Below are 26515 nucleotides of genomic sequence, written 5' to 3'. Positions count from 1 at the left end.
AAAGGTAAAGAAGTTACACTTGCAGTGCAGAAAGGAACAGCATTAAAAACAGGACTGTGCCACTGCTAGAGACCAATAAATTGATAATTATTATCATTACTGCATTCAGAGGGCTGCAGTGAGCAACTCAAATATTTACTAAGGTTTCTCTGAGGAACTGAAATTTCTCTTTTTCTTTTTTCCTTAGGCCAGTCTCCCAGGAGATCTGATTTTCCAATTTTTTCCAAAAATTCATAGAAAACAGCTTTTCTAAAATGTACTAATTTTTCATTTTACTGTTATTTCTTCTTAGCTTCTCTTAAATGTAGATGTATGGCTCAAAGTTAATCCTTTAAAATACCCAAAATAAGCACTTTTCATGCAAAAATGACAATAATAATATTAACAATCCATGCCACAGAACCATAAGAGAGGAAATAACACACCACCGGGGAAAAGAAATATAAAAGCTGAGTCAAACTGGCATTTCTTTTCCCATGTATGAAAAGAAAAATACTGTAATTGCAAGCAAATTCTAAACTGTTTCCCTGAAAAGACTGCAACCTCTAAGTTTTGGGCAGAAAATAAAAATCATAAAATGTTTTATTGTTTTGTTTCTCAACAGAAGTGAGTGCAATAATAGCTTAGTTATTTTAGGCCTTGACAAAGGAGTACATATAGCTGTCATATCAGCAGCCACCCAAGGCCTTCAGTATTTATGGCAGCAATTATCAGCCAAATCACAGCTCTATTTCTTAAAAGCATCCCAAACTTCCACAAAATTTTAAAAAAGTAGAGGCTTGAAAGTTTTTCTGGGAGATATGATTGTATAGTTAAAATAACACAAGGGACTTATACAGGTCGAATGCATAATGTAGAGGACAAAGTAGGATGCAATTAGGAAAAGGGGGATGCAATTTTGAACCTCAAGAGCTGCTTGTTTTCATGGAAGTTTAGTGAGAGCCCTGGGCCCTGAACAAATGAAACAAATATATTGTGACTAAGGATAAAGGTAGCTTTTAGCAACTAGAGGATAAACAAGAAAAACTGGACTGCTTAAGTACCTAGAAAAAGGTGCTTAGGTGTATCAGAAGACAGGCAAGAATGCACCAATTCAGATACCATCTGTGGATAGGCAGTGGTGAAGTTAATTCACATGAGAAAATCTCTGTCATCTCCTAAACATCTAAAGATCTCTCCTGAAAACATGCATGCATAGTTTTTAGACACCTTGTGTATAAAATACCTCCATGAATCACCGTCTGTGGGATGTGGACCTAATTTTCAGGATTATAAATTAAACATGCACACAATATTGCGGCATTATTTATTTTTACCTCAATGGTAATATTACTCCAATTTCATTCTTATCTGCATATTCTTACTGTTGCAGTTTTTCCTATTTCCTAACCTCCATTTTATTCCAGCATAGCTAAAGAAAGCTCTGACACTTTTGCCATTGACAGCAGTCTATGGATACAGTAGGACATGGATTAGAGAAGATCAGGTTTACCTGAAATGCAACAGCATTAACTGGCATACATCATAAACCAGAGTCCTTAGCTCTGAATGTTATGGTTCATTGCAGATAAAACAATATAGTCTGTCAAATACAAGTCCTTACATGATTTTAATACAAGCTTGAGTATTTTGTGAAACGTCTTCAAAAAGATCATTTCAGAATAACTCTTTCAACTGCTTGCTGACTGTTCTAAAAAGTGTGTAATGAAGGACAAAGGCTGCAAAAGCAATGTAAAGGATTTAACTACCCCAAATCCTTTCAGTTTAATGGAAACAGGATGCCTAACTAAATCCACAGAAAATCCCACTGTTCAAGATACTTCTTTCTTCAAAATTTCCTACATCTCAAGATTAAAATGAAGAAAATATCCAATTTTTGCCAAGTTCTTCCATTGCTCTAGAATAAACTCTGCTCTCCTTAGAGAGCATGTATTCCAAAAGCAGGTTTAACTTTAAACTAGAGGTTTGCATCTTTTTTTTTTTATTTTTTAAACTTGTGTTGAATTAAGTTGCGACCTTAATCTTAACCTAAGCAGAAAAGGTATGTGTCTTCTAAATTGTCTGACAGAAAAAAATTGGTGAGGTAAGTAGTATCGATGCCAGTGCATCACAAGCAATGAGGTTGACAGGCTTTGGCATAATCATAGTGACTATCCTGGGGGGAAACAAGTTCTCCGGCAGTTTGGCAACATGACAAGTATAGCCTGTACATGCTTACTCACGTGCTTACACACCCGTATGCCGTGGAAACCAGATGGCAAAAAAAAAATGTTGGCTCCAATACCATACTTTTGAGTTAAGAAAATTTCTACTGTTTTTGCAAGCAATTAAAATAATTCCAGAGAGTTAATAACAGTGCTAGTTTTTCATTTTCTACTGATTCTTAGCATTGAACATTAACTACGTGCGTTCTTGCACGCGTTGAAACTAATTTGGATATATACCAGAATATATATCAATCCTGACAGCATGGTTTAACAGTCAGCATGTTAATGTACCAAGCCTTTACATACTTAAGGCTATAGTGAAACCTGAACAAGGAAAAAATAAATGAATAATAGTCACAATAAATGAATAATAGTCACAGTTTTCCAGTTAAAAGTGACGAAAAAGTGCTGAAATACAAACAAGTATTAACAGCATGTTACAACAGTGTCGTCTTCTTGCTCCATGAAATCAGCAGGAAGATTGAAACTTGTACGTATTAATGCTTTGTTCATCATACTTATTTCACTATTGATAGCTGCTCACCTGTAGATTCTCCATCATCCCAGAACAAGTCCCCAGAAGCTGCATTGTTGTCATCCAGGGCAATTATAAGTCCCATTGGATTCTTGCGGCTGTGGAAAGAAAGGGCTTCTGTCTTACATGCATAGCAAATATCTCAACAGTCTTAATACATCCTTCATGTTCACATTAAGAATGTGACACTCAAGAGGGTTGCAGTACTTTGAGAATTGCCTTCGATTAGTCCTTCGTTGCCTTTGATTTTCATGTAAACAGATTAAAATACATGGCAAGTTTACAAAATGCTATGCAAACAAACCTGTAATTAATCACTGAACCTGTAATGGAAAGAGTTGTGGAAGTGAGGTGTGGCTCACAGACAGTCCCGTATTTCAAGGTGAAAATGCTAAATGCAATGGGCTGCTACTGATTTGAAAGTCCTCAGGCCAGTCTTGAAAAAAAACAGACATAAAAGCCTTTGGTTTTGAAGCATACCTTGCAACTGTTGTGTTAGCTGGTTGTTGAGTAGGGTAGATATAGCCTCCTCTCAAATGAAGTCCCAGTTTGTCTGCTGGCAGGTGCATATCGGTCCATTGTTTTCTCACTGAGATTTTTGCCCCCTTGTTGACAGGGATGTAGAAGAGAACGGGGACGTTGCATTACTCGCTGCTGTGAACGTTTTCTTAAGTCCTGAGTTTCATCTTAATGCTTCTTTTTAGAAAAGGCTTAAGTTACGTAAATACCTGTGTGCCAATGGGCACGTAAGCATAAAACAACTGCATATCAATATGATCTAATGTCATCATCTCTCACTATTTAGTTTTGGCTCAGTCAATGCAGAGAGCAAGTCCTGTTGGGACTCTGATGTGTATGTGGGAATCTGACATGAACAATGTCCTTTTTCACCCATCAAAAGGATCATCACAGCAGTGGGAAACTTATTTGCAAAAATGAGATTAGTAAGCAATAATTAGTAAACAATAAATTAGTAAACAATGAGATTAGTAAACAAAGAATAATTGCTGACTCTTGTGTACTATCATGAGAATTATTCTATTTTTTTTTATTTCAAACATGGTCTTTCCACTCAGTCTGTCTCCTGTGCTATAGTCCACGCCTCTGTGTCCTTTCTGGAGGTGTTGATTCATGCATGTACCTCACCACCTTCCACGCCTTGTCTCACCATTTCCTTCCCGTGGCCTTTACTTTAGGTCTCTGTCACCAAAGCAGGGCTAACAATCTTATTTTGTCACGTAGCCATTTTGAAATTCTCCCCATAGTATCCTCTGCATTTACTTACTGTATCATACTCATACCATACTGCATCAGGAATATATGCTTGAATTACATCCACACCCTGCAAGGTGAACAAAGAAGTCACTTTCATATTTGAAGGCAACTTAATCAAATAAACTAAATTTTCTAATAAAACTTAAGTTCACATTGAGAAAATCATGGATACTTCTCCTCTTTGCTGTTTTCTTTAATGGTTTTTATGATGATATTCAGAAAGGAAGACAGCAGTCCAAATCGATTTCTCCAAAGCTACTGGGAGACAACTGAATCATGGCTCTACAATGTGGCAGCTCATTATATGCAACCCAAAATCACAATGGTTCAAATCCGGTGGCTCAGATCATATGCAAAAGTATCTCTATCTCTTACTTATTTTCACATTTTTCTTGGCTGGCATGTTTCAGATGCTTGCTTTCATTTTATGTATTTAACAAATGTTTTGTGTTTCTCCATGGCATATGTGTTACTGGCATTAACAATCATTATTTACAAGATTCTGCCACACAATAAGCCACGATGTATTTGTTTTCTCGTTGCATCTCAGACAAGCTGTAATGCATCAAGAAGAGGTGATTCTGAAGGAAATGCAGAGATGTTACGAAGTTGAGGTAAATCAGAATCTCAGACCTGATGACTTTGACTCCCTAGAGGACTGGAAAATAGGAGTGGGATTTAATAGCACAAAGTGCAAGATTTTCCATTTCAGCAGTGACAAATATATGTTGTGGGCTCTCTCACTGGAAGCAATAAATGAAGGAGGGAAAAAAAAAGAAAAAAGAAGCAAAACCCAGGCTTGTTAGGAATCCATCAGCAAGTGACCTGATGTACCCATGAAAAAATAAATACAGTCTGAGGATCTAGAAAAAAAACATGCTTGCACTGGAGATAGAGCTGTGTTAATGCTAATAAACAAGGCCTTCTGCAATCTCTTTGCCAATAGAGTTTACAGGTCTGGTCAAGACAGAAGAGTTCAGACTAGAGTAGGATCAGAACAAATTTTCTGGGATCCTCAGAGAAATGGCAGAGCCTACTTTTGCGGGTCAGCTTGTTCAGCATAAAAAAGGATGGAGAGTATGATTTCTGCAGGAAATACAGATATAGCAGAGGAGCTATAATCTTTAAGCTGAATAACAGAATTGTCACAAGACTGAACAACAAAGGCTCAAAACTGGAAGGTGGTTTCCAATCAGAGCAATAAAGGAGTGACAAGAATAGTGCAACCTGCAGATTTTATGCTGCAGTCCCCTGCCAGAGAAAAGAGCTGCAACTGTTGACTCGATGTGTCCCTGTGCCCCACGAAGTCATTATGAGATAGACACCAAAGCAGCCAAACCTACCGGGTCAAGTACAGGGGAAATAAGCAGCCCAGGACCCCACAGGAACTGCCTATCGACACTCCATGTCACTTCGTCAGAGTAGAACCTGGGCAAGGGGAAAGGATAGAGCAGTAACTGTTTTTTTATGAACTATACCATCATCAGCAATCCCAGTATTTCAGGGTACTGGTTGTCTAGAATCATGACTGAAGAATGCCAGATCAAAATTGCCCTTTTTTTTTTTTTAAATCTCAGGCAATCTGAAGATGAGAAGGTAAGGTCTCACTAGTTTAGTTAGTGTTCTCTACACATGTGTGAAATGCAGGCGTGCATGTGTTCTTGACACAGCTTATTCAAGAGTTTCCAGGCAAGGAAACATACACTCTAATATGTATATGTGATGGTGGAGAATAATTTGATTAGCTGACAATAACATCTCACAGCAACTCGTAAGAGTGACTGACAATAATAAATGCGTATATGCAGAAATTACAGGTGGTTTCTGATTATTCTTCTGATTGCTCTAAAATGGTGTTTCATGAATTGCGAGGTTGTCTATATGTATTCCAATGTTCATTTTCACAGACTACATCCGTGGTTAGAAAATCCCTGAGAACATTTAACGTGTCTGATTTTTTTATTCCTCATGAAACTATCACAAAGGCTGATCTGTAAACTTACTCATGCAAAACTGGCCGTACAACTGTGTCTCCTTGAGTATGAGCTTTATAAAAGAGTGTATACAGGTAGGGCAGCAAAGTGTAGCGAATGTTCAAGTAATGCTTGGAGGTTTTCACCAAGACTGAATCAGGTCCAAACACAGCTGGATCCTGAGGCTGAAAACAAATATCAGATGATTATTATTTTCACCATGCAGAAAACACTCTGCCAAACATGTGAAAAGTGGCTGCTGTTTCAGAGAGGCAGAAATTCAGTGGTGCACATCTGCACGGTGTTTGCCTTCTGGGTGGTGTGACCAGAGGTCCTGCTCCTCCAGGCTCCCCGTGCTTTGCACTGCACATCCCTCTTTGCCCATCTGGATTGAGGGCACATATGGGTTAGCCTGGGTTTCATCCTGGGGTGCAGCCAGGTGCATGCTAAAGGGCTCCCCAGAGTCAGTCTGATGGGTCACACAGCACTGAGTGCTTGCCCTTGGTGGTAGGCACAACCAATGGTGATGAAACTGTTGCCAAATAAGTGTAGTCCCAAGTATATGCAATTAACCCTTATGAAGGTGAACCTCTCGGATCTAGAATTTCATAAAGAGAGCTTAAGGTTCTGTCATTTTCAAACCGGTCAGCTACATAATCTTTGGTGATAGTAATGATCACTCGTGATACTATTAAAGGGAATGTGGTAGTGTTAACACAAAGCATTTTGTAAGAGAAAGCCAACTTACTATGAATCCTTCGCAATTATGATTCCTGGAAAATGGGTAAAATGCTCCTACTTGCATCCATCGTCTGCAAAGTTCTTCTGTGGTGTCATCAAAGAAACCACAAATATCCGCTCCAATCTTTAAAAAAAAAGAGAATGTGTTGGATGTGCAGGACGCTGCACCTCTAATCTCTACACAAAACCTTCTAGTTTTCAGAGATGCATTAATTCAGCCTTAATTTCTAACCAGAGTGACCGAGCCATTCAACACATTTGTACCTTTCTTCTTTCAAATTCAGCTATGTTGTACAAAAATTAAACTGATTACTAGCTAACACTGACCATCTTCTATTTCTTCCAAACCTTTACCTTCCTGTTTGGTGCTAATATGCATACGTTAGGAAAAAACCTCAAGAGTCATACAGATTTACATCATGGAAAGGAATGTGGCTATTTTCCTTATAAATGGATGTCGCAATTTGAAATTATAAGAAAAACAGTGAAGTGTTTCACATCGAACACCAGTGTTTAAAAATTACTAGAAGTAACAGTTAGCTTGGGATATATAAGATAATATGTTTGCTACCCACATTTATCTCACCCTACACACAGAGCCACAGTAACCAAAATAAGTGGCCTAAACCAAAAATCAATAATTGGAAAAAAATGTTAAAACCAGATCCCTAAAGGGGAGTAGTTTAGAGCTGAAAATGTAAGATGGTTATCTAGATAGATTTGATTAGATAATCTGTTATCACAAGGGTTGAGTTACTGTTTATCCATATGTTTTGAAAGGTTGTCACAAACTAATGTCATACATAAGGAATTCCAAAGAGGTTAAAGTCCAGCATTCCAGGTATTGCCCATTTTAAGTGATCCCATGTTGCTGCATTATCTCCCAGCCAGTGTCCTGTATGCTTTCCTGATCCAGCAAAAGTAGACCTCGAAATAAGGAAACTTCGTTTTCCAGGAAACAGTGTTTCGATGACTCTTAAAAGGAAACAAGACTGGAGTTATGCAAAGGAAGAAAAGATGACTTGGACATCAATAGTTTTATACAAGGCAGATTTACACTGACTGATTTACAATAATTATTCATCCCAGGGATGTGGACTCCTTTACAGTTAACCAGGTGCCTTTTAGCGAAGTTCAAGACATTAATTTTAAATAACCTTTCTATACAGCTTTGACAACCAATGTGTGTCTTTTACTGCCAACTTTAGTTAGCAGATTTTGTCTTAGTTTCTTTGGCTTAACTATAATACAGTATTTTCCAGGAACTGGGTTCCTCTAGAAGTGAAATCTCTTGCTGTTTTGGAAAATGCAGGCCATGTACTGTTCTGAAACCTTTTTGTAAAGATTTTAGGATGCATTCCTTACTTCTGTGTTGATATGGCCATGGAATATCCATAAAGACTGTGGACATCATAATGTTTCCCCCATTTCTGCACTGCATCCATACAAAGCGTCTTGGAAAACATGAGCTTATCAAGAATACCTTCAATAAAGGAATACAAATATCACTTTTAAAGCACATTTTTATTATGAATATTTCCAATCTTTTCTTTAATGCACATTCATGACATTCAAGCCCTTTTTTCTCTTTAATGTTGGCGCTAAGGCCAGTATTGCTACTACAAAAACAAAATGCTACTCTTGGCTGCTGGTTTGATTCATCTTTGCTCTGTAACTTTTTCCACTCTTGAGCTTTGCACCCATGCAATGAATAACTGAGAACTACACTTTAAATTTCTGGATTATTACCTGACAACACGTTGGCAATGGTTACTTAAACCTACTACTTAATATAAACCATGAACTCCATTTTAGTTCTGCATACATCCCAAAAACTACTAATGTGAAAGAAGATAATTACATTATCAGACATAATTAAGGCAATGACAATATTCAGTAATAATTTGAAAAGGGAAAAAAGCCAGGTATATAAACCACGCCTTCTACAAGGGCCAAAGTATATCTGTACTTTCTGTCAATAGTAATGTTCGAACCCCACCCAAAAGAACTACACTAAAATCATAGCCAATTGCACAGTAATTCAGAAACTTTTGGGGATTTTGCTTTCTGGTTGAAGTAGATGGACTTACTGGGAGTGAAAGGAGGATAGTTTAAGTCATTCTGCGCACAACCATTTTTTGAGCCTTTAATGAAGTTGGACACTTCATTCATATCCTGAAAAGGTAAGATGCAGAATGTAATAAAGTTTCCTCAAGTATGCTTTCCTAACAAAGTCTTACATTCTTTTCTCTTATCTTTTAAGAAATAATTACTTAGAACTAGTACCATACAATTAGGCAAGAATTATATTACTCAGATACTGACCTGCTCCATTCCTCTATTAATATAGGTCTCAGTGTTGGACAGACTTCTATATGCAGGTGAGGGTCATGTCACAAGAGCTGCACCTTATCCCTCCACAGAAAGAAACTGCAAGAGGTTCTCATGTATACATTGTCCCTACCTATGACCAGCTCCACGCATCTCTCAAGGAAATGTCTTTGGTATGGAGCATGTATTTGGAGAGAAACACAGAACCAGCATATGTACATTGTGACTTTCTGTAAAAATACACAAGGTGACTAGATATTTTTAAACACCTCCTTTATAATACTTTCAAATTTTGCTGCCTCCTTTCATGAATATTTTATTTGGCAATGCTGTAAGTGCATTTCTATGTGCATCCCTGAACATGCTGCAGGAAAAGCAGGCTTGGAAGAAGAGAGAAAATTCTTCATGGAGGCATTGTAGTCTAGTGACCAATTTGCTTCACTCAAATTATTTGCTCTCTGTAAGAGAGCTGTGCAGTCTTACACTTCGTAGCTTGACTTGATGGAACCACAGAGTCAGAAGAAATAAGTAAGAAAAATTCATTCTATCACATAGCAGCTGAAGGACTGTATTTTGCCGTACAGGTTAACTTAAAATTGTTACAGCTTTTTAAAATGCATTGCAAAATATTCAGTAGATTCTGGTTTTCTTTCAAAATATATGTTTATTTTTAAGTAAAAGGAGGTAGGAAAAACACAAAAATAAAGGGAAGAAGACACTGAGACAGGGAATGAGAAGTTTAAGTACAGATTCCCTTCAGGCACCCACTTTTAGAAGCTTTATTACAGGATATTCCTTTGAAAAACTAATATGGGCAGTCAAAATGGTTCTTAATCTCATCTGATTTTCATAAACTGTACCTAAAATCCACTGTATTCTAGTCCTTTTGTGGGAGAACCTGTCGTGGGAGCCTGATTTTTCCAAATCCTTATCTGGAACAGCAACTGCAGATTCACTAACTGGAAATTCCATGAGCTACTTGGAGCATAGATACATGGATTATATGTATTATACCCTGTATTCAGGACGCATTTAGGACACATTCACTGAGCAGGTATGCAGGTCTCCAAATATTGCCATTCTGAGTACAGGAGTGTGCTAACATTGGCCTTTAGCAATGGTTCATCAGTTGAAGCATTTTAAAGTGTCACTGGACATCCAAAAAACAGCACACTGATCATTTAAATGCCATGATTAATGATTGAAATTAAAATTTAAAATTCAAATTTGAATTGTAAATTCAACACCAGAAGACATACACATCCTGCACTGATTTCAGGTTACTAATAGTAAACGTCCCTTTCAAATTCAATGCAAATTGAATTTGATAAACATCTATCCTTAACTATTTTTAAAAATAAAAATGAAAGTTCTGAGTTACTTACAATCCAGAGCCCATCATACGGCACTTCATTATAAAACAGTTTGCATTCTTCCACCCACCAGCTAGTGCAGTCTGGATTGGTGAAGTCTGGGAACACAGTTTCCCCTGGCCACACCTGCAGTATTAAAAGGGAAATAATTAATTAAACTTTTAATGATATTAGAAAGAGTTCATAGAATAATAGAACAGCCCAAGTTGGAAGGGACCTTGAAAGATTTTTGCAGACGACACCAAGTTGGGCGGGAGTGTTGATCTGCTCGAGGGTAGGAGGGCTCTGCAGAGGGATCTGGACAGGCTGGATCGATGGGCTGAGGCCAATTGTATGATGTCCAACAAGGCCAAGTGCCGGGTCCTGCACTTGGGTCCCAACAACCCCACACAACGCTACAGGCTTGGGGACGAGTGGCTGGAAAGCTGCCCCACAGAAAAGGACCCGGGGGTGCTGGTTGACAGCCGGCTGAATATGAGCCAGCAGTGTGCCCAGGTGGCCCCGAAGGCCAACGGCATCCTGGCCTGTGTCAGAAATGGTGTGGGCAGCAGGAGTAGGGAGGGGATCGTGCCCCTGTACTCGGCGCTGGTGAGGCCGCACCTCGAATGCTGTGTTCAGTTTTGGGCCCCTCACTACCAGGAGGACATTAAGGTGCTGGAGCGTGCCCAGAGTGCTCTGATGAAGACTTTTGAATGACAAACTGCTAGAGTGACAATAGCTTGCATACAGAAAGAAGGCAGAAAGAGTATGAGTTTCTTAACTTTGGAGTTTTCAAGTGCTTTGCTTTTAAATCATACAAAGAACAACATGCAACAGAAAAATTTCTCAATAGAAGTTAAAATTAGAAATTAAAAGGATAACGTGGGAGCTGGTTCTTCTGTCACTACTGAAAATAAATAGGAGCTGGCTGATGAATTGTCCCTTGAGCCTTCAAGCTACCTTAGTTTTCCTTTTTGTTTAATGTAAAAAATTGCCAAAAAAAAATCACAAAAGGTTGAGAAGTATCATGTCCTAAATGATACCTTAGAAACTTAGTTCTCACAGGCAGACAATTTTACTGAAAGAAGCAACTTAGAAAATGAGAGTTTAAAAGGAGCCCCCGGACCTAAATTACACCATAACAATGACCACAGGCCAAGTTCAAATTCATAAAATCGCGATTACCTCCCCAAGTAACGCTGTTACTCCATCTGATTCGTTAACCCAGACTTTTTTGCTCTCTCCCCTGACATAGCTTCCATATGGACTACCGTCAACTAGATTTTGTATGCTAATAGCAGGATCCTAAAAAAAAAATTAGGGAAAAAAAAAAAAAGATGAAGCCAGGATACACTCCATCAATTATTATAAACTGTTAGGCAATAAATGTAATAATTACATAGCATAAGCAAAGAACAATAATAAATAGTTATAATTATAATATTTACAAGGGGAAAAGAAATAGTTAAATGCTTACCAATATGATAATATATTTTTGTCCATAATCATGCATATAAGCTGCAAAACTAGGGAGATCTCGAAACTTCACTTTATCATAAGTAAAATCTTTTTTTTCCTCCATGTAGTCAATATCAGTGATCTGAGCATCCTGAAAAAGAAAGGAGTCCAGCTTTAATATGAGAAGTGATATGTAAAGATTTTGTGTATTAGCCCAACACAATTTCTTCTGACAATTCCCATTTGTCCTATAGTGAACCTACTGTTGGGACTTTACTGCAGCCTGACAGAAAGTATGCTGTCAGGACCACTTGCAAACAATGTGCATCTCGTCTCATACTTACAGCCCTAATTAATGGTACTGACACATCTTTTGTGCCTAAAGAGACCTGCATTTAACATTAACAGAATTTAAATGAATGTGTGTATTGGCATCCTTTCTAATAGCCTGGACGTGTGGCTATTTCTTCGCAGTTGCCTGACTGCAAGAGCTGTCCCCTTAAATCCAAACATATCTTCCTCAACTCTTAGCTTAACATTAGGGTATTTTTATTCTATTTAAGTGATCGGGCTAATGTAATCTGAAATTTAATTTTAAAAGTTAATTGTACTTTACCTTTGGCTGTTAATTAAGAATAATATATGGTTCCATAATTGTCCACGAGACAATTAAAAAAAATATTTCATGGATTAGGTAACATAAGAAGATAAGTGGATATAGTTGGAAAGTATAACTGAAAAAGTATTACAATAAAGTGCTCAAATATAACCTACTGTAATTAAGCCCCACCATGTCCCACATTCTAATAATGGGTCTACCATTAAAATGCATAAAAGCCTTTGACACCAGAAGCTTATATATTAGAAACTGACTAATTTAAATTGATGTGAAATGAACCAGTTGCAGAACACCATGGTCAGGATCTCTGGGTCATTTCTCCTGCAGAGCTCTGCCTTCCCAGGGTTGCTGCCCTCCTCAAACCCCATACTTACATAAGGGAGTCCAATCGCCCTGTTCCTCTCCACAACTTTCTTCACCTCATCCAGAGACCCATAATTCCAGCGGCTGAGCTGGAAGCCCAGGCTCCAGTAGGAAGGCAACGCTGGCAGTCCCACGAGCTGCAAGTTGAGAGTAAAAATCCCACACATCATCAGTGGACACTGCGTGTGTCACCTCAGTGCCCGTTTCCCTAGATCCGTACTGCTCAAATCTATTTGAATAATATACACTAAGCTTGAGTGTGTGAAATGAGCAGCCCACTCCCAAATGCAGTATTTTTCTATGATTTTTTATTTATTTTAAGAAACACAAATATTTTGGGACAATGCCCATTTTTTAAGGCATCATTGAAATGTAAATGGATCTCAAGAAGTACAAAAGATATCAGTGATATCTTAGGACCGTAAAATCATGACATACCTGTAAGCACAGTATCTACCCTATAATATTGCCATATGAACAGGAATTTGCCCTTATAACAAGAGTTATAGCAAGAAAGCATCAGTTATTCCATGTAGACCAACTCTAGGTCCAATGACCATTGTGTAAATCAGTCAGGCCATACAGACTGATGAATTTAGCAGCTATAAACTTCTTGGGCCTTGAGCAGCTGCATGGTATCTGCTCCAGCATCTCCAGCAAAAGTAGTGCTGCACCCCAGCTTAACCCCATCTAGCTATTACTAATGACAGCAGTCACATTAGGGACATACTAACAGCTATTCTTAGTTAAATCGACACTGAGTCATAGTTTGAGTTAATAGATAACATAGTGAAGACATACTGTCATTTAAAGCTGTGGAAAAAAAAAAACACCACAAAAAATCCCAGGCACTTTTAAAAATCTGTTCAATGCATAGTCTCTCTAGCTAAAGGTACCTTCAGGTACTCCTGGACTACTTCCTCTGGAGTGTTCCCCAAGAAGATATAGAAATCAAGGATCCCGCCAATGGTTCTGTAGGTCACTGCTGGAGCAGGCTGCACCACAAACTCTGCCGGACAAGAGTGCACAAAACCAGTTCTGAATACCTGATAATTCTAAAACAACTTTGTAATTTTCTAATTGATGATTAGAAAATCTACTTAAAAAAAAAAAACACAAACCAAAAATACCTAAGAAACCCCAAATCATTAATTTAACTTGCAATGAAGGGGAAATATATGCAGATGACTCTTTTAGATGTCCATATTTCCATTCCTTTACATCCTACAGAGAAGAGAATCGGAAGAAATCCAATGGCTCACCCTTTTATCTCTAAATTTTCAGTACAACTTTCCAGCGTCAAGAGATGGGAAGAGATGCTCTGTAAAGCATACATATATGCGCCCTTATATAAAGAGACGAGAAGGCATTTACTTTCAAGTGTTACTTACTCCAAATTTAGGCTCCTATTCCAGTGTGCACATCTGTACAGAGCTGCACAGGCTTCGGATAGGTTTCTGACCCTCAGGATTCCAGCGCAATCTTCATGTTAATTGTGCGCTACTTACTGCTTACATCACGTATGCTAAACACTACGGTTTTGATCACAATCCCACAGATAATTTAAAAAGACACTTAACTGCAATGCTCAGAGCTACAGAGAAAGCTTTCTTACCCATGGCATTGCTATTCATTAGGAAAACACCAAAGGAGGCTCCAGTGCTGTCTTCCAAACACAGGAAGAAAGTTTGAACTCCATATAAGTTATGCATTGCCTTAAAGGATAAAAAGAAAAAGCAAGCTGATTAAAATCTAATAACAATATCTGTTCTGGGATATTTCAAAATATATCCCAGGCAGAACTTGAAACTTCTCAAAATATAACAAACAACAAAAATAAAAATCCTGCCACTTTCCTACCACTGTATTCACCTTCCTGGCATTCCTCTCCTTTGTGAGAACATTGTCAATTAAAATAAAAGTTTCCCCAAATATATAGATAACATAAGCAAGCAGATATGATGGATCTGCAGGTACGTCTGCATATATATTGCAGTACTATTTCCGGGTAATACGTAGGCACTTCAAGCGAACAATAGAACTTGAAAGGCACTGTCATCACATTTCACTATAGATTAGATGGTACATCTAATTTATATTTATGTTTATGTTTATATTTATCCTGCAAGATAATAAATTTTATGTCTAATTTATGGAAATAAGAGAGTGCCTGGCTTCTCTTTTATTTCCTTTCTAATGTTTTTTTCCGTTATTAGCAACAAAAACCTTAGAAATTTTAACAACTGTTTTCATAGTTGTGCTTATTCCCCTGCAAAAGAAAACTCAGAACAAATTAATGAGAAACAGAACTCAAGCAATCTGAAATTAACCTAACTTGATTCTGTTCATTGTTAGTTTAACTTAAAGAGTCAACACTCAATAGCGCCGTTCAGGAAAGAGCAATCTTCAACCAGAGAAGAGAGTGAGAAAGTGTCTCAAGGTAAGGGGTACGAATTCCAAATTGTTAATTAATTACATATAGTGCTCTCACCCTCTAATTTATGTTAGTATAGCTCCTATTTCAGCAAAACACTGAAGTGCTCTCTCAAAGTAAAGCATATGGGTTGTTGCTTTATGAAACTGGGGTAGTAGCGACAAATAGTCTTACAATTATTGAAAAATGGGTGCCCCAGAAATTGTTTTGGAAGGAGACAGCCATACAAACTATAGAAACAAATAACTGCTGAGAGACATATTTTATCTTGTAAAGAGACAGCTGTTAAAGAGAACTTTTCCATCATTTGCCAAGATGCAAGGATGTTAACTGAAGAAGCATGTGGCATCTGCATTGATTGCTGCACACAGCAATGCATTAGCACATATTGTTATTTATTTTCTTTTCAGTAGAACTGAAGACTCTCATATATTAACGTTTATTAACTGGTTTTCAACTGCATGTCAACACAAAAATCAGAAATCAGGGAACTTTCATCAGTACCATCTAGCTTTTAGTAATAAGATGCAGTGCCTGAGAAGTCTTTGGGAAAAACTCAATGGATATTATTAATGTGTCTACTGCATAATAGGCTTGGATTCCAGAAGTCATCTGCAAATAATGAAGTGTAATAAAACCAGTCCTTACTCCAGAGGGGCCAATATCCCTGCTGAACATGGGCCAGGTTTTCCAGTTAACATCGTGCCGGTACTGCTTATGCACATGCTCTCCCACACCATAAATGTTGCTGCTAGGTAGTTTGATTGATAGCTGTAAAAACTGATCAGCATACTGCAGTGGTCCTATGGTAGTATCAAACCTGATGAAACAATTTAAAAAAGAAAAAAAAGTATTTTACCAAGAATTGTTGCAATAATTGTTTCTAGTTTTAGTTACAGCTGGAGAGCAGGTTCAGGTCTCCACCCAGAGACCTGAAGGAGAGGAGGTGGGAGGGTGCAGGGCTGGAGCAGAGCGACCCTTGCACAGATGACGAGATGAGCAGTGCCTATCAATCCTATAGAAACCTCTCATACAAGTGGCCCATCTATTTTGAGGGGTATATCTGCACTCTGCTCTTCCACCAAAGCTTCCCACCCTGCATCTGTTGCTTTGAATCCTGAATCCACTCTCTGTGGCCACTCACAGCAATGGGGCAGATGGAAAATTTCGGTGGGTGGACAGAAACACAAAAATAGTCCACTCCATCACATTCTGCAAATCAGTTGCAGCTTTTGCTTGCCGGTGAAAAAGAACAAGACCCACTCTTGTGTCCTGCTAGGCCAGTGGCTAAAGGGAAAGGCAGACTATAGCGACATGCTAGCTCTTGAATAAACTGAGCGCAGATGAGCGCAGATTAAAGTCAGAATGTGATCCTTTGTGTGTTTTACATCCCAGCTGATGGCTATCGCATCTCCTGTAGCAAATCCTGCATAAAGCAACTGCTAAGCTTTGTAAGGAACATGAAGTTGGTGGTGTTGAAAATAGATACAGAGACTATTGTATATATCTGTACAAAGCGAACAAGCTGGAAATCAGTATTCCTCCTTTACATCTATTAGCAAAACACACAGGAAAAGTCAATTTCATTAATAAAGTTTCCTCTGTTAATTTAATTTTGCACCTTTCACCACTCCCTTTCGTTATAGGCAAACAATTAATCTTCCAAATAAGGATTACGAGGGCTTTAAATCCTTAAGCAAAACCTAATTTCACTCCTTGTTTCCACAGGAAGGACTCAGGAAATGGTGGGGAGATCTGAGGGTTGCTGAGGCAGGGAGCAGCGCGAGGCAGCCCGAGTCCTGCCGTGAGGTGCACCACGGAGCAGCTCACTGCAAGGCCACGGACTCATTGATTCACTCTCCTTTAGCTCTGCTGAGCTGTTGCAGCTGTAACGGTGAACGAGACTCTAGACCCCCTTGACCAGAAACACCTCAAGCTGTGACCCCGCCTGCGGTCCAAAGGTGCCAAAAAGGCTTCGTCGGACATCTTAGGCATCCTGGCTCCTGATGGATGGAGAGGACGATGCGTAGGGATGGTTTTCTGCAGCCAGGTGTGTTTGCCAACAACACCACCAAAATGTGGTCATTCTCTATCATGTGACAAGAATGCTGGGAGTTTGGTCGTGTTTATCTTAGTGATACAATTAAATACCTCCCTAAGAAGCCAGATGTACAGGAACGGTTGAACTGCTTTGCATTTCCTAAGCAACACTAAATATCATCCTGGGTAAGAATCTCCCACAACTCATGGAATCAATCAAAACATTAAATTTCATTCCTTCTGTACTTAATCATGTTCATTTTCCTATTCATCCCTACCCAGAAGTAGTTTGAGTTTCCATCAGTAATCACTTCTTAACTGAAACAATCATAAATAGAATGTAATTGTGAGTTAAACCAGATTTAAAGCAGCGAGCAATTGGAATAAAACTGATCCTCAGATTTGAAGGTTACCTTCAGTTTCATTAAACTAAGAGCTTACAGGGATCTGCAGAAATGCAATCTTTCCCCGAAAGCACAGAAAATTACTTACTTTGAGACAGCAAACTACCTCGATGTGTGTTAACACCACACACAATTTCAAAGGAATATGCTTTTACCTACTCACTTTATGTAGTTTTATATAGAAAATCTTTTTACAGCCATATTTTCATGTGATATTTGTGACATTTAACAGCCATTATAGCCATATAGAGGAGAGTAATGTAACTTTCTCCTGACTTTACACAAACAGAGTTACATTGATTTTCACAGAATCACAGAATCACTAAGGTTGGAAAAGATCTGTAAGATCATCAAGTCCAACCATCAACCAATAAAAAACCCACCACCATGCCCATTAAGCCATGTCCCGATGTCCACACGTTCCTTGAATACCTCCAGTGATTGTGAGTCCACCACCTCCCTGGGCAGTTTATTCCAGTGTGTCACCACTCTCTCAGGAAAGAAATTGTTCCTAATATCCAGCCTGAACCTCCCCTGGCGCAACTTTTTTTTTCCTCTAAGGGGCTGCCCTTCTCCCATGCTAACAACAGCTTCCTTTGAGATACTCAAACTCAGAGTCAAGCATCGTTGTAATGTTTTTCTTTAGAGACAGAAAATGCAACCTCTTTTCTCAAATGAAACAAAAGCCTAGCGAAAATAGAGACAATCTTCCAGCGCACTGTTTCAACATCATTCTATTGGACTAGATTTCTTATTCCCCCTCCATATACCTGTTTAATCAGTCATGCACTACTGAATACCAAGTCCATCTTTTGTGCTCTCCATAATGCAAATCAATTATTATAGCAGATTCTAAGCAAGAAAACAATACTAATAAGAGCACAAAAGCAATTGCTAATTAATTAAATGGGAAGCGTTGATAATCCAACTGGCCTAGCACTCTGACAGGTAATCATTCTTGGACTCGTTTAATAAGCTTGTTCACCCTGACGCTTCCCCCTTCTAACTGGTCTTAAAGCCATGCCGATAGGTTTGTACATTTGCTTTATTTATTTATTTTTAGAACCTAAATGGGATGAAAGTGTTCAATATACAAATCTGTCAAATATTTTACTTACAGCATTACACGACCAGCTTATCAGTGGCTTGCACCAGCTATTCTTGGGTGTCACAGGTCTAAAGGGAAACCTGGTTTTGGTGAGTCAGGGCTTCAGCATGGTTGCGACAAATAAGATAAAAGATGCCGGGAAGAGTGTTCCCATGTGATCTGAAGCACTGGCAAGGAGTCCTTCAGATAATAAAAATTCCCTGGACTGATGGAACAAAGAAGCTGTAAAGATTTCCCTAGAATTGGGAGAAAGAGAGCAGAGCTCCAGACCAGAAACCTTTCAGACAGAGCTCTCCATATCACAGAATTTATTTCCAAAGCCTTCACAGAAGTCCTTGCAGAATATCCATCAGTCAAAAAGCAGAGAAGTAGTAGATTACATGTCCAAGGGCACCTCACACATGGCATCTTGGACACACACTAGGCTTTCAGAGAAAACCGAGGACACCCGTGTTATTCAGAAAAAGCACCAACTTTACTTACAGCACTCTGCCATTGCTCACTCTGGTCACCACGATGCCAAAGGGGTTCTGCTTCACATCTACTTTGTAGTTTAAGTTGGAGGCTGCGGATCCAGTAAAAGTTCGCACATGTTCATGGGGGACTTCAAATCTTTGTGTTTTAGGATCAGTGATCTGCACATATTTAAACAACAGAAGTGTCGGGCTTTTAAAAACTAATGCCTAATTCAAACATTTTCCAGCGTCAATATGTAGTTCTGACTTGGGATGTTCCCACCCCTATCCCAGTCTCCTTTTTCGCCTTCATTGTTATTCACGTCCAACTTTCATGACTCATTTTCAGCCATTTCCCTCATAACACTTGAACCTGTGTTTCCCTGGCTCAGCAGGAACTCACCACAAAAGGAAGGTCTCCTACAGAAGAAGCCCTGTTCAACTCCAGAACCTGTCAATACCCCACATTCATGGCACAGACTGTTGAGTTTTCCATTGAAAACAGAAATCATTGGAAGAGATAATGTCGTCTGTCAAAATGATTGAGAGATATGGCCAGGCCATAAATAAAAAGTAAGTAAATACATTTATCCCCAAAATTTTCTTATGATGGGGAAGACAATATAAAAGCCGAGCTTTTCAAAGGTCTCAGTAATTTTTCATGCAAAAACCTCACTGTGCTAAACCCTTGTTAACCTGATGCATTGCAACAGCAGAGAGGACAAAGAAAGGAGGAGCTGAGCACTTCAGTGGGAGTCATGAGAGTGCATCAGAGAGATTAATCCAGCCCTCATAACCTCACTGCACAGTAACGGCCAGCCTAAAATCTTGCACAGAACATGAACCTTAAAATAGCACAGAAAAATATTAACCTTGAACCGGAAGCGATTTTGTGTCTGATACTCTCCTGTGAGGAGGACAGTGTTGATATCATTTCCAAAGAGGGAAGGTGATGGCAGCCTTTTTAATGTAGTCTCAAATCCTTTGGAAAAAACACATGTTGCAATGTTATTGTATTGAATCAGACATCGGCACATGCATAAATTGGGGAGCTCAGCCAGCAGCTTACCTGCCTGAGTTGATCTTGTCGACCCATCCACTTTGTACCCATGGTTTGAAGAGAAAAAACACCAGGGCACACTGGTATCACTCTCAGGACTCCAGCAGCAGCCACGCAACTTGCAGGTGCTCTGTTTCAAGGACATGAGGGGCACATATGAGCTGATTTTACACAAATAAATCCTCTATACTAAAACAGTTTAAATGCCCAGGGAGTGTATTTTGCCCCAAACACCAGAAACCTTAATACCTGCAATCAGATTAACTCCTTCTCTGAAACTATTGAGTGAATTCAATGGCATAGAATACACAAATAGAAAGGATTTTTTTCTGGATTCAGAGTAGAAACTTGCTTATTAGACATTCATTCTTTCTTAAAACCACAAGATCCACAAGCAAAATGAATATATAAAAAGCTTTATTGAAACATTTGAGCTGTGACAGATGCAGCATAGTCTGACCAAAAGTCACACACTGGAGAGGGGGTGAAAGTTATAGTTCGCTTAACATCTGGTAAACATCTGGTTAAACGTCTACACATGCAGAATTGATCATAATGTATAATATCCACATTTTAATGTAATTTTCCAATATCACAAATGTTCAGAGTGGTTCTGCAGAACCTCAAATTGAGATAAATTATCTTTTTTTTTTTTTTTTCAAAAAACCCCAAGCAAATAAACCTATTGTTTAAAGCATATATCTCAGTGTAGTGGCACCAGAGTTTACACTACCTTTCAGTAGTCTAATATGCTACAGTACCTTTGCTTTGCTATTAGAAATTAACTTATTCACTCGCTGTTCGCGTGAGTTTTACATTTGAAGATGAGATTAGGGTAATACATCACTGAGTTTCCACACATTCTCTCACATAAGAAACCCAGCTCATTACTTAGGGCAAAGGGCAGTAGTAATACAACAAGCTTCACTGAGGGCAAAGGGCAGTGTCCATAAGTGATCCAACACGCAGATCTTCAAGACCTTTCCCTCTACCTGCCACTAACAGAAGCTGGTTTTGCCTTCATCTGATTGTGCTCAAATGTTTTTGGTGTTTGTGCCGTGCTTATTTAAAATATTCTGCAGCTTGAAACGTGGAGATGGTCCAAAATTTCTATGGCTGCTGTCCTTGGTGGCGCTTGGTTTTGGGTTATAGAGCCCAAAGTGGTCGATGCAGGTCAAATGCTTTTCTCTGCCTCTGAACAGAGAAAAGATAAGCCAGTTCCAGGCCAGAAATCATGCAAGTGCTGAAGGAAAGCACAGAGGGAGCTCACAGAGGCGCTGGCTTGGGAAGTCTTATTGCATTTATTTGATAGCGATTGCACAGAGCACAGAAATCTCAGCAAAATCACCGAAGATAAAACCCAGATTCACCAAACAGATAAATGTTTGTCTCTCTGTCATGGACTCATCACATCAGAAAACACATCTGCTGTCATTTTCATTAGGTTACAAGCAAAAAACACAGTTGGAGGAGAAATATAGTGACTCATTTTGCCCCACACAGATCCACAAATCAATGCACTTTCTAAGGCTGTGAAAAAACCATGCTCACCTTCCACCTTCACAGCACTTACCATAAGAGATCCCTATTTCCCATTTTATAAACTATTTCACGGTCAATGAGAAAAAGCACCAATCCCCTCCAAGACTGCAGAAATCACACCTTTGCTCCCTTACTTCATTTACTTAATTTCTTTCATGCATAGGGGTATATCCTAAATACATAAGAATAGAGAGGCTACCTCCATCCCCTTATCCCTTCCTAGACCAGTGACTGTCCCATGCAATGCAGAATAGCTTGAACAACAGATTTTCCTAAAGCCTGGTAGTTCAAGCATCTGCATTCCCAACTTCACAAGCAAGCTTTTCTTTTTCCCCAGCTACTTCTCATGAATACTTGTTGACTATTTTCAGCAGTTACTTTACAGTCTGGTGATATTCATCTAGCTAGATCTTATTTTAGTGGATTTGTAAGCTATAGTTCTGTATTTTTGTGGCACATTGAGCTTGCTACATAAGGAATTAAATACAGAAGTGTAAGATCAGTTACGCCTGACACAGGGAAAGGAGCAGAGTTCATTGAAAGACACTGGAGAGGCTGTTATAAAAGCTATCATTTAGTGTAAATAAAAATGTGAGCTGATCACAGCCTCTGAGCTATAAAACCAGCATAATAGATACCAATACCCAATAAAGCCAAAGAGAAAGTCAAAGCTTAATTAGAAATTATCCTGGATACGAGGAAACAGTTTACTCGGGGGTAAAGTATGAGATGGCTTCTGAACATTGAACCGAGCACCAAGGATTGAAAGAATAGCTTGCCTATGTGCTGAACTAAAATGTTTCTCTTATGTGGACCCAAACAAACCTCTGCCAGCAGGATATTTTGGGAAAAAACCACATAAAACAAAACCAATAATACACCATTCCCCCTAGCTTTCAGCGGTATCAGTCCAATAATGGACTACATTAGCTCTGCTCATGGTAGTTCATTTTTTACCAGGGCGTTCTTCTTGTCTAATCAAACTTCATGGCAATTTTCCACAGCAGTGAATAGTTAATAAATATATGCTTTCTTTCAGCATGTCTGTCTTTGTCAACCCTGTGATTGGCTAATAAATATCTATTTGCTTTCCATATTCCTATCCTCTGCAATCCTACTAATTTTCTGGCTTCATCTAGGACATCTTCAGTGAATAAAGAAATCAAGACAGACATTAACCTGCTGTATGAGCTTAGGCAAATCATAATTTTCCCATCTGCTGTTTATTCTGAAAACCACTACTGGAAACCACTACAGAAGAGTTATGTTATTCTAAGCAGGTACCTGTAGCTTTACAGCTCTGCTGGTTGCTGCGTTAGAATAGCCTTAAGAAGGACAGCCAAAATGCTTCCAGGAGAAAATTTATATGGGAATGAATAGACACACTGGGGTGGGACTCTGGCTTGTGTCAGGCATGCTGTTAGCTTTCATCAGGGCACAGGTTAAAGGTGATATTTATCTCTAATCCTGTGAAATCTGCTGCCTGGTCTTCACTAAGGAAAGAACAGAATCGGGAATCATTTATTTTACCTCTAATTCCAGAGCAGGTACCCCAATGTTCAAATCTGCATCTGGCCCTACTTTTCTGCTGGTATCTATAATTTGATTATTTTTAATTCTTTCTAATCAGTGATGGTAAAAAGCAAGGGCAGACTACAATAAGGCTTGCAGCTGCAATCAGAGCAAAACTATTTCCCTCACTGTATGATGAGCACAGCACTTAATGTGGGGTGACTGGTTCAAAGGTGGTAATTGAAGACTAAAGTGATCTGCATGACTGCTCCTACAATGTTGTGCTTGCCCCTGAGGGGGTGAAGGAACCAAAAGAGTAAAGGAACAGGCTGTGATTTGAGCCTTTACTAACCTGTCTGCCTGCAGGATTTTGCTAAACTATATATCATAACAAAACCCATGCCATGGCATGACAGAAGCTTTAACAACAGTCATTTCTGGAATTAGACTGGGAATTTCCTCAGAGATGGAGACAGCTGTTTAATAATTTTTTATACCTCTGTGAATGACATTAACATCACACATCATAATATATTCACTATTTTTTCTCCTAAACTGCCCCCCCCACCCAAAGAAAGATGCCAGACATCCACCGTAAAGATGAAAAATAATAATGATGATAAAAATAACACTAATAGCCTTTCAAGACCAACCGCGACAAAAATGTTTGAATGTGAGAGCACTGAAAAATTAAGGTGATACTTTTCACTGGGAATCTTAAGTCATAGATTCTTAAGCCAAAAGCTAATTTCTAAGCTCTGCGCACTCCCAGATTGGAGGCACAACAACAGAGAAAGGAAGATGCTGAGATTGAAATTGGTCCTGAAAGGAAACTGTGACCATGTCTCTTATGTTATAAAAATCTTGTGCATCTGGGTAAAGTTCATCTTCACCTGCTATTTCTGAACTATTATAAATGCTAGCACTTGACTATCAGACAAAAAGAAACTGTTCAGGCAAAGTTGTTAAAAGTAAAGAGTGACTTTTTTTAACTGCTTGATGTCTGACTAATTTTGTTTCCACCTATCCCAAAACCAAACTGCTGGGGAGTACTTTGGCATTGGTCTTTAACCTTTGAAAGCAAACTGCTACAGTGGCTGGAAAAATCAGACCTTCCGTCAGTGAGCTGAAATGGGTTACACAGCAGTTACACTTCCCTGCAAAGTGTTCATGCAATCACAGATTAAAAAAGGTTAAGAAAACAACTGATACAGTAGAGACAAGTTAAATTTTTGTAATTAAGCATGAGGCTTTATGGGATAAAGCCTATTTCCTGATTTTTTCTAGAATGTTTTCAGACCTTTGTTGCTAGTTGTTCCGGGATGCAATCAATTCTCTCTGCTCTTAATATGTTCGGACATTCTGGCTTAAATTCTGTTAGGGAAATAAATTAACGGGTTATTACCAGGATTTCCAAAATGTAAACTCTAACCATTAACATAGATTCAAATGAGTGTAAACTATTGATAACCTGATTTGTCTTACTTTTTAAAAATTGCACACAACTATTTCAGATAAAGGAATTTTTAAAATCTTTGAACATATGGGTAACATTGATAATTTTATTTCTTAAGCTATACATTAAACCAGCTTTCAGTAAGTCCTGTAGCTCAATATGCATTTCTTCTTGTCAAGATACATGAAAAATTAAAATTGGAAAGACATTTCTTTTTCTCAAGTGGTACTCTGCTGTGGTTCTCTTGCATGCTCCTTCCCCTGAAATATTGTTCTTCCACAGGAGCTTGAATTAGAGCATCAGGTAAAAGCACCTTAAAGCTCCATTAAGTTGCTCCATTAGATTTCACGTTTGTCGGACGCATTTAAGGTGACCTCTTGGCAACTTTAGCTGACAAAAGGGTACCCGATGGTTGTTTTCTTTTTTGCTTTACATATTTTGGAACACTGTATATGTTTGGAATGAGAACTACAAAGCTCAGAAATCTTGTCTCGGGCTGAGATGCACACAAACACCTGTTTGCGTTATCTGCAATATAGGCATTTGCACTTTTTGCCAGGGAGACTCGTACTCATCTGGTGACAGAAATTATTTTTATTTTACTGTCATTTTCACCTCCAAGCTTTTTGCTTCAATTCCCATGTATAAATGGGATTACTCACATAAAATGGAACCGTATGTAAAGCAGGGCACTCTATATCACATCCTTGTATGTGGTTTCTAATGTACCAATACATTAGCAGAAAATACTATAGGTTTTTATGGTTATAATGTATGTTCCACACAATTTGGCTGCTCCCACATACTCTCCCTGATTTCTTTTCTTTTTTTCAGTGCTGTCTTTTTCATATTCAAAGAGTTTGAAATCATACTGGTTCTATGTTTATTAAAAAAGGCCAGTCTTGGGAGGAAGGGATAAAAGTTTTTTCACGACAATAAATTCTGAGTCACGCTATTTATTATGTTCATGACTGGTAACTTTAGTCATGTTATCTTTTGGAAGGACTGACCATGATTCACCATTGGGTAATGATAAGAACTTAACAGAAGCACTGAGAGTCACTACTTTACAGTCCTTTCTTTTTTTTTTTTTTTAACAGTGCTTACAGTGCTTTTTTTTTTTTTTTCATCACTCGGAAGTCCATGTTCTTGGAAAGCCTGAATCAAACAGTGACAGAAATGATGCCAACAGTTAGTTCCTGAAGCTCTGTGGCATTTACAGTAGTCTCAGCAGGCAGAGACGAGCAGTTCCCACTCAGGGATTTTGCTCTGGTCCTACAGCAGCAATGAGAAGTACTTACCTGTAGTTTTGACCCCGGATTGTCCTGATGCTAAAAGCCCAATGAAGACACAGGCTATGACCGCCACCAGGCAGAAGAGGACGATCAGGGTGATTTCCAGCCCACTGAACTTCCTCTTGCCCATCTAGACCCAGAGAAACACCGTTGGTATAAGGAAAACAGAAGTAACAGCTTTGAAAACTCTATAGATTACATTAATAATTTAATAAATCAGCAAAATTTACGAATCATTCAGGTTTTAAACCATGTCCCCTAATCCCAGGGTTTAAATAACACACTCCTTAAGGACTACATGCAATAAATCTCCAATTCAGGATAATTCACCCAGCACAGATTACTGCATTATTGC

General features: G+C 38.7%; 1 protein-coding gene across 3 annotated transcripts in view; it reads right to left on the bottom strand.

The window, feature by feature from the left end:
- SI (sucrase-isomaltase) overlaps nt 1-26290 on the bottom strand; it is a 51562-nt gene extending 25272 nt beyond the window's left edge. For 2 of the 3 annotated variants that reach the window (XM_059822948.1, XM_059822949.1), the window contains exons 1-21: nt 26167-26290; nt 24710-24783; nt 20365-20485; nt 20168-20277; nt 19324-19475; nt 15937-16108; nt 14470-14569; nt 13751-13863; nt 12866-12991; nt 11892-12023; nt 11600-11719; nt 10448-10561; nt 8822-8906; nt 8097-8214; nt 7535-7706; nt 6739-6855; nt 6021-6175; nt 5361-5445; nt 4028-4084; nt 3223-3347; nt 2752-2840 (exon numbers count right to left, since the gene is read on the bottom strand). In XM_059822948.1, the coding sequence (XP_059678931.1) occupies nt 2752-2840; nt 3223-3347; nt 4028-4084; nt 5361-5445; nt 6021-6175; nt 6739-6855; nt 7535-7706; nt 8097-8214; nt 8822-8906; nt 10448-10561; nt 11600-11719; nt 11892-12023; nt 12866-12991; nt 13751-13863; nt 14470-14569; nt 15937-16108; nt 19324-19475; nt 20168-20277; nt 20365-20485; nt 24710-24783; nt 26167-26290 (2461 nt within the window). Of the gene's footprint in view, nt 1-2751; nt 2841-3222; nt 3348-4027; nt 4085-5360; nt 5446-6020; nt 6176-6738; nt 6856-7534; nt 7707-8096; nt 8215-8821; nt 8907-10447; nt 10562-11599; nt 11720-11891; nt 12024-12865; nt 12992-13750; nt 13864-14469; nt 14570-15936; nt 16109-19323; nt 19476-20167; nt 20278-20364; nt 20486-24709; nt 24784-25239; nt 25242-26162 lie in introns of all 3 variants that reach the window. The other variant, XM_059822947.1, reaches the window with a different exon arrangement.
- Nucleotides 26291-26515: the final 225 nt, after the last annotated feature.

The sequence above is a fragment of the Gavia stellata genome, chromosome 11, assembly GCF_030936135.1.
Source record: "Gavia stellata isolate bGavSte3 chromosome 11, bGavSte3.hap2, whole genome shotgun sequence".
In the NCBI taxonomy this organism is placed as follows: Eukaryota; Metazoa; Chordata; class Aves; order Gaviiformes; family Gaviidae; genus Gavia; species Gavia stellata.
This window is presented reverse-complemented; position numbering and strand designations above follow the sequence as displayed.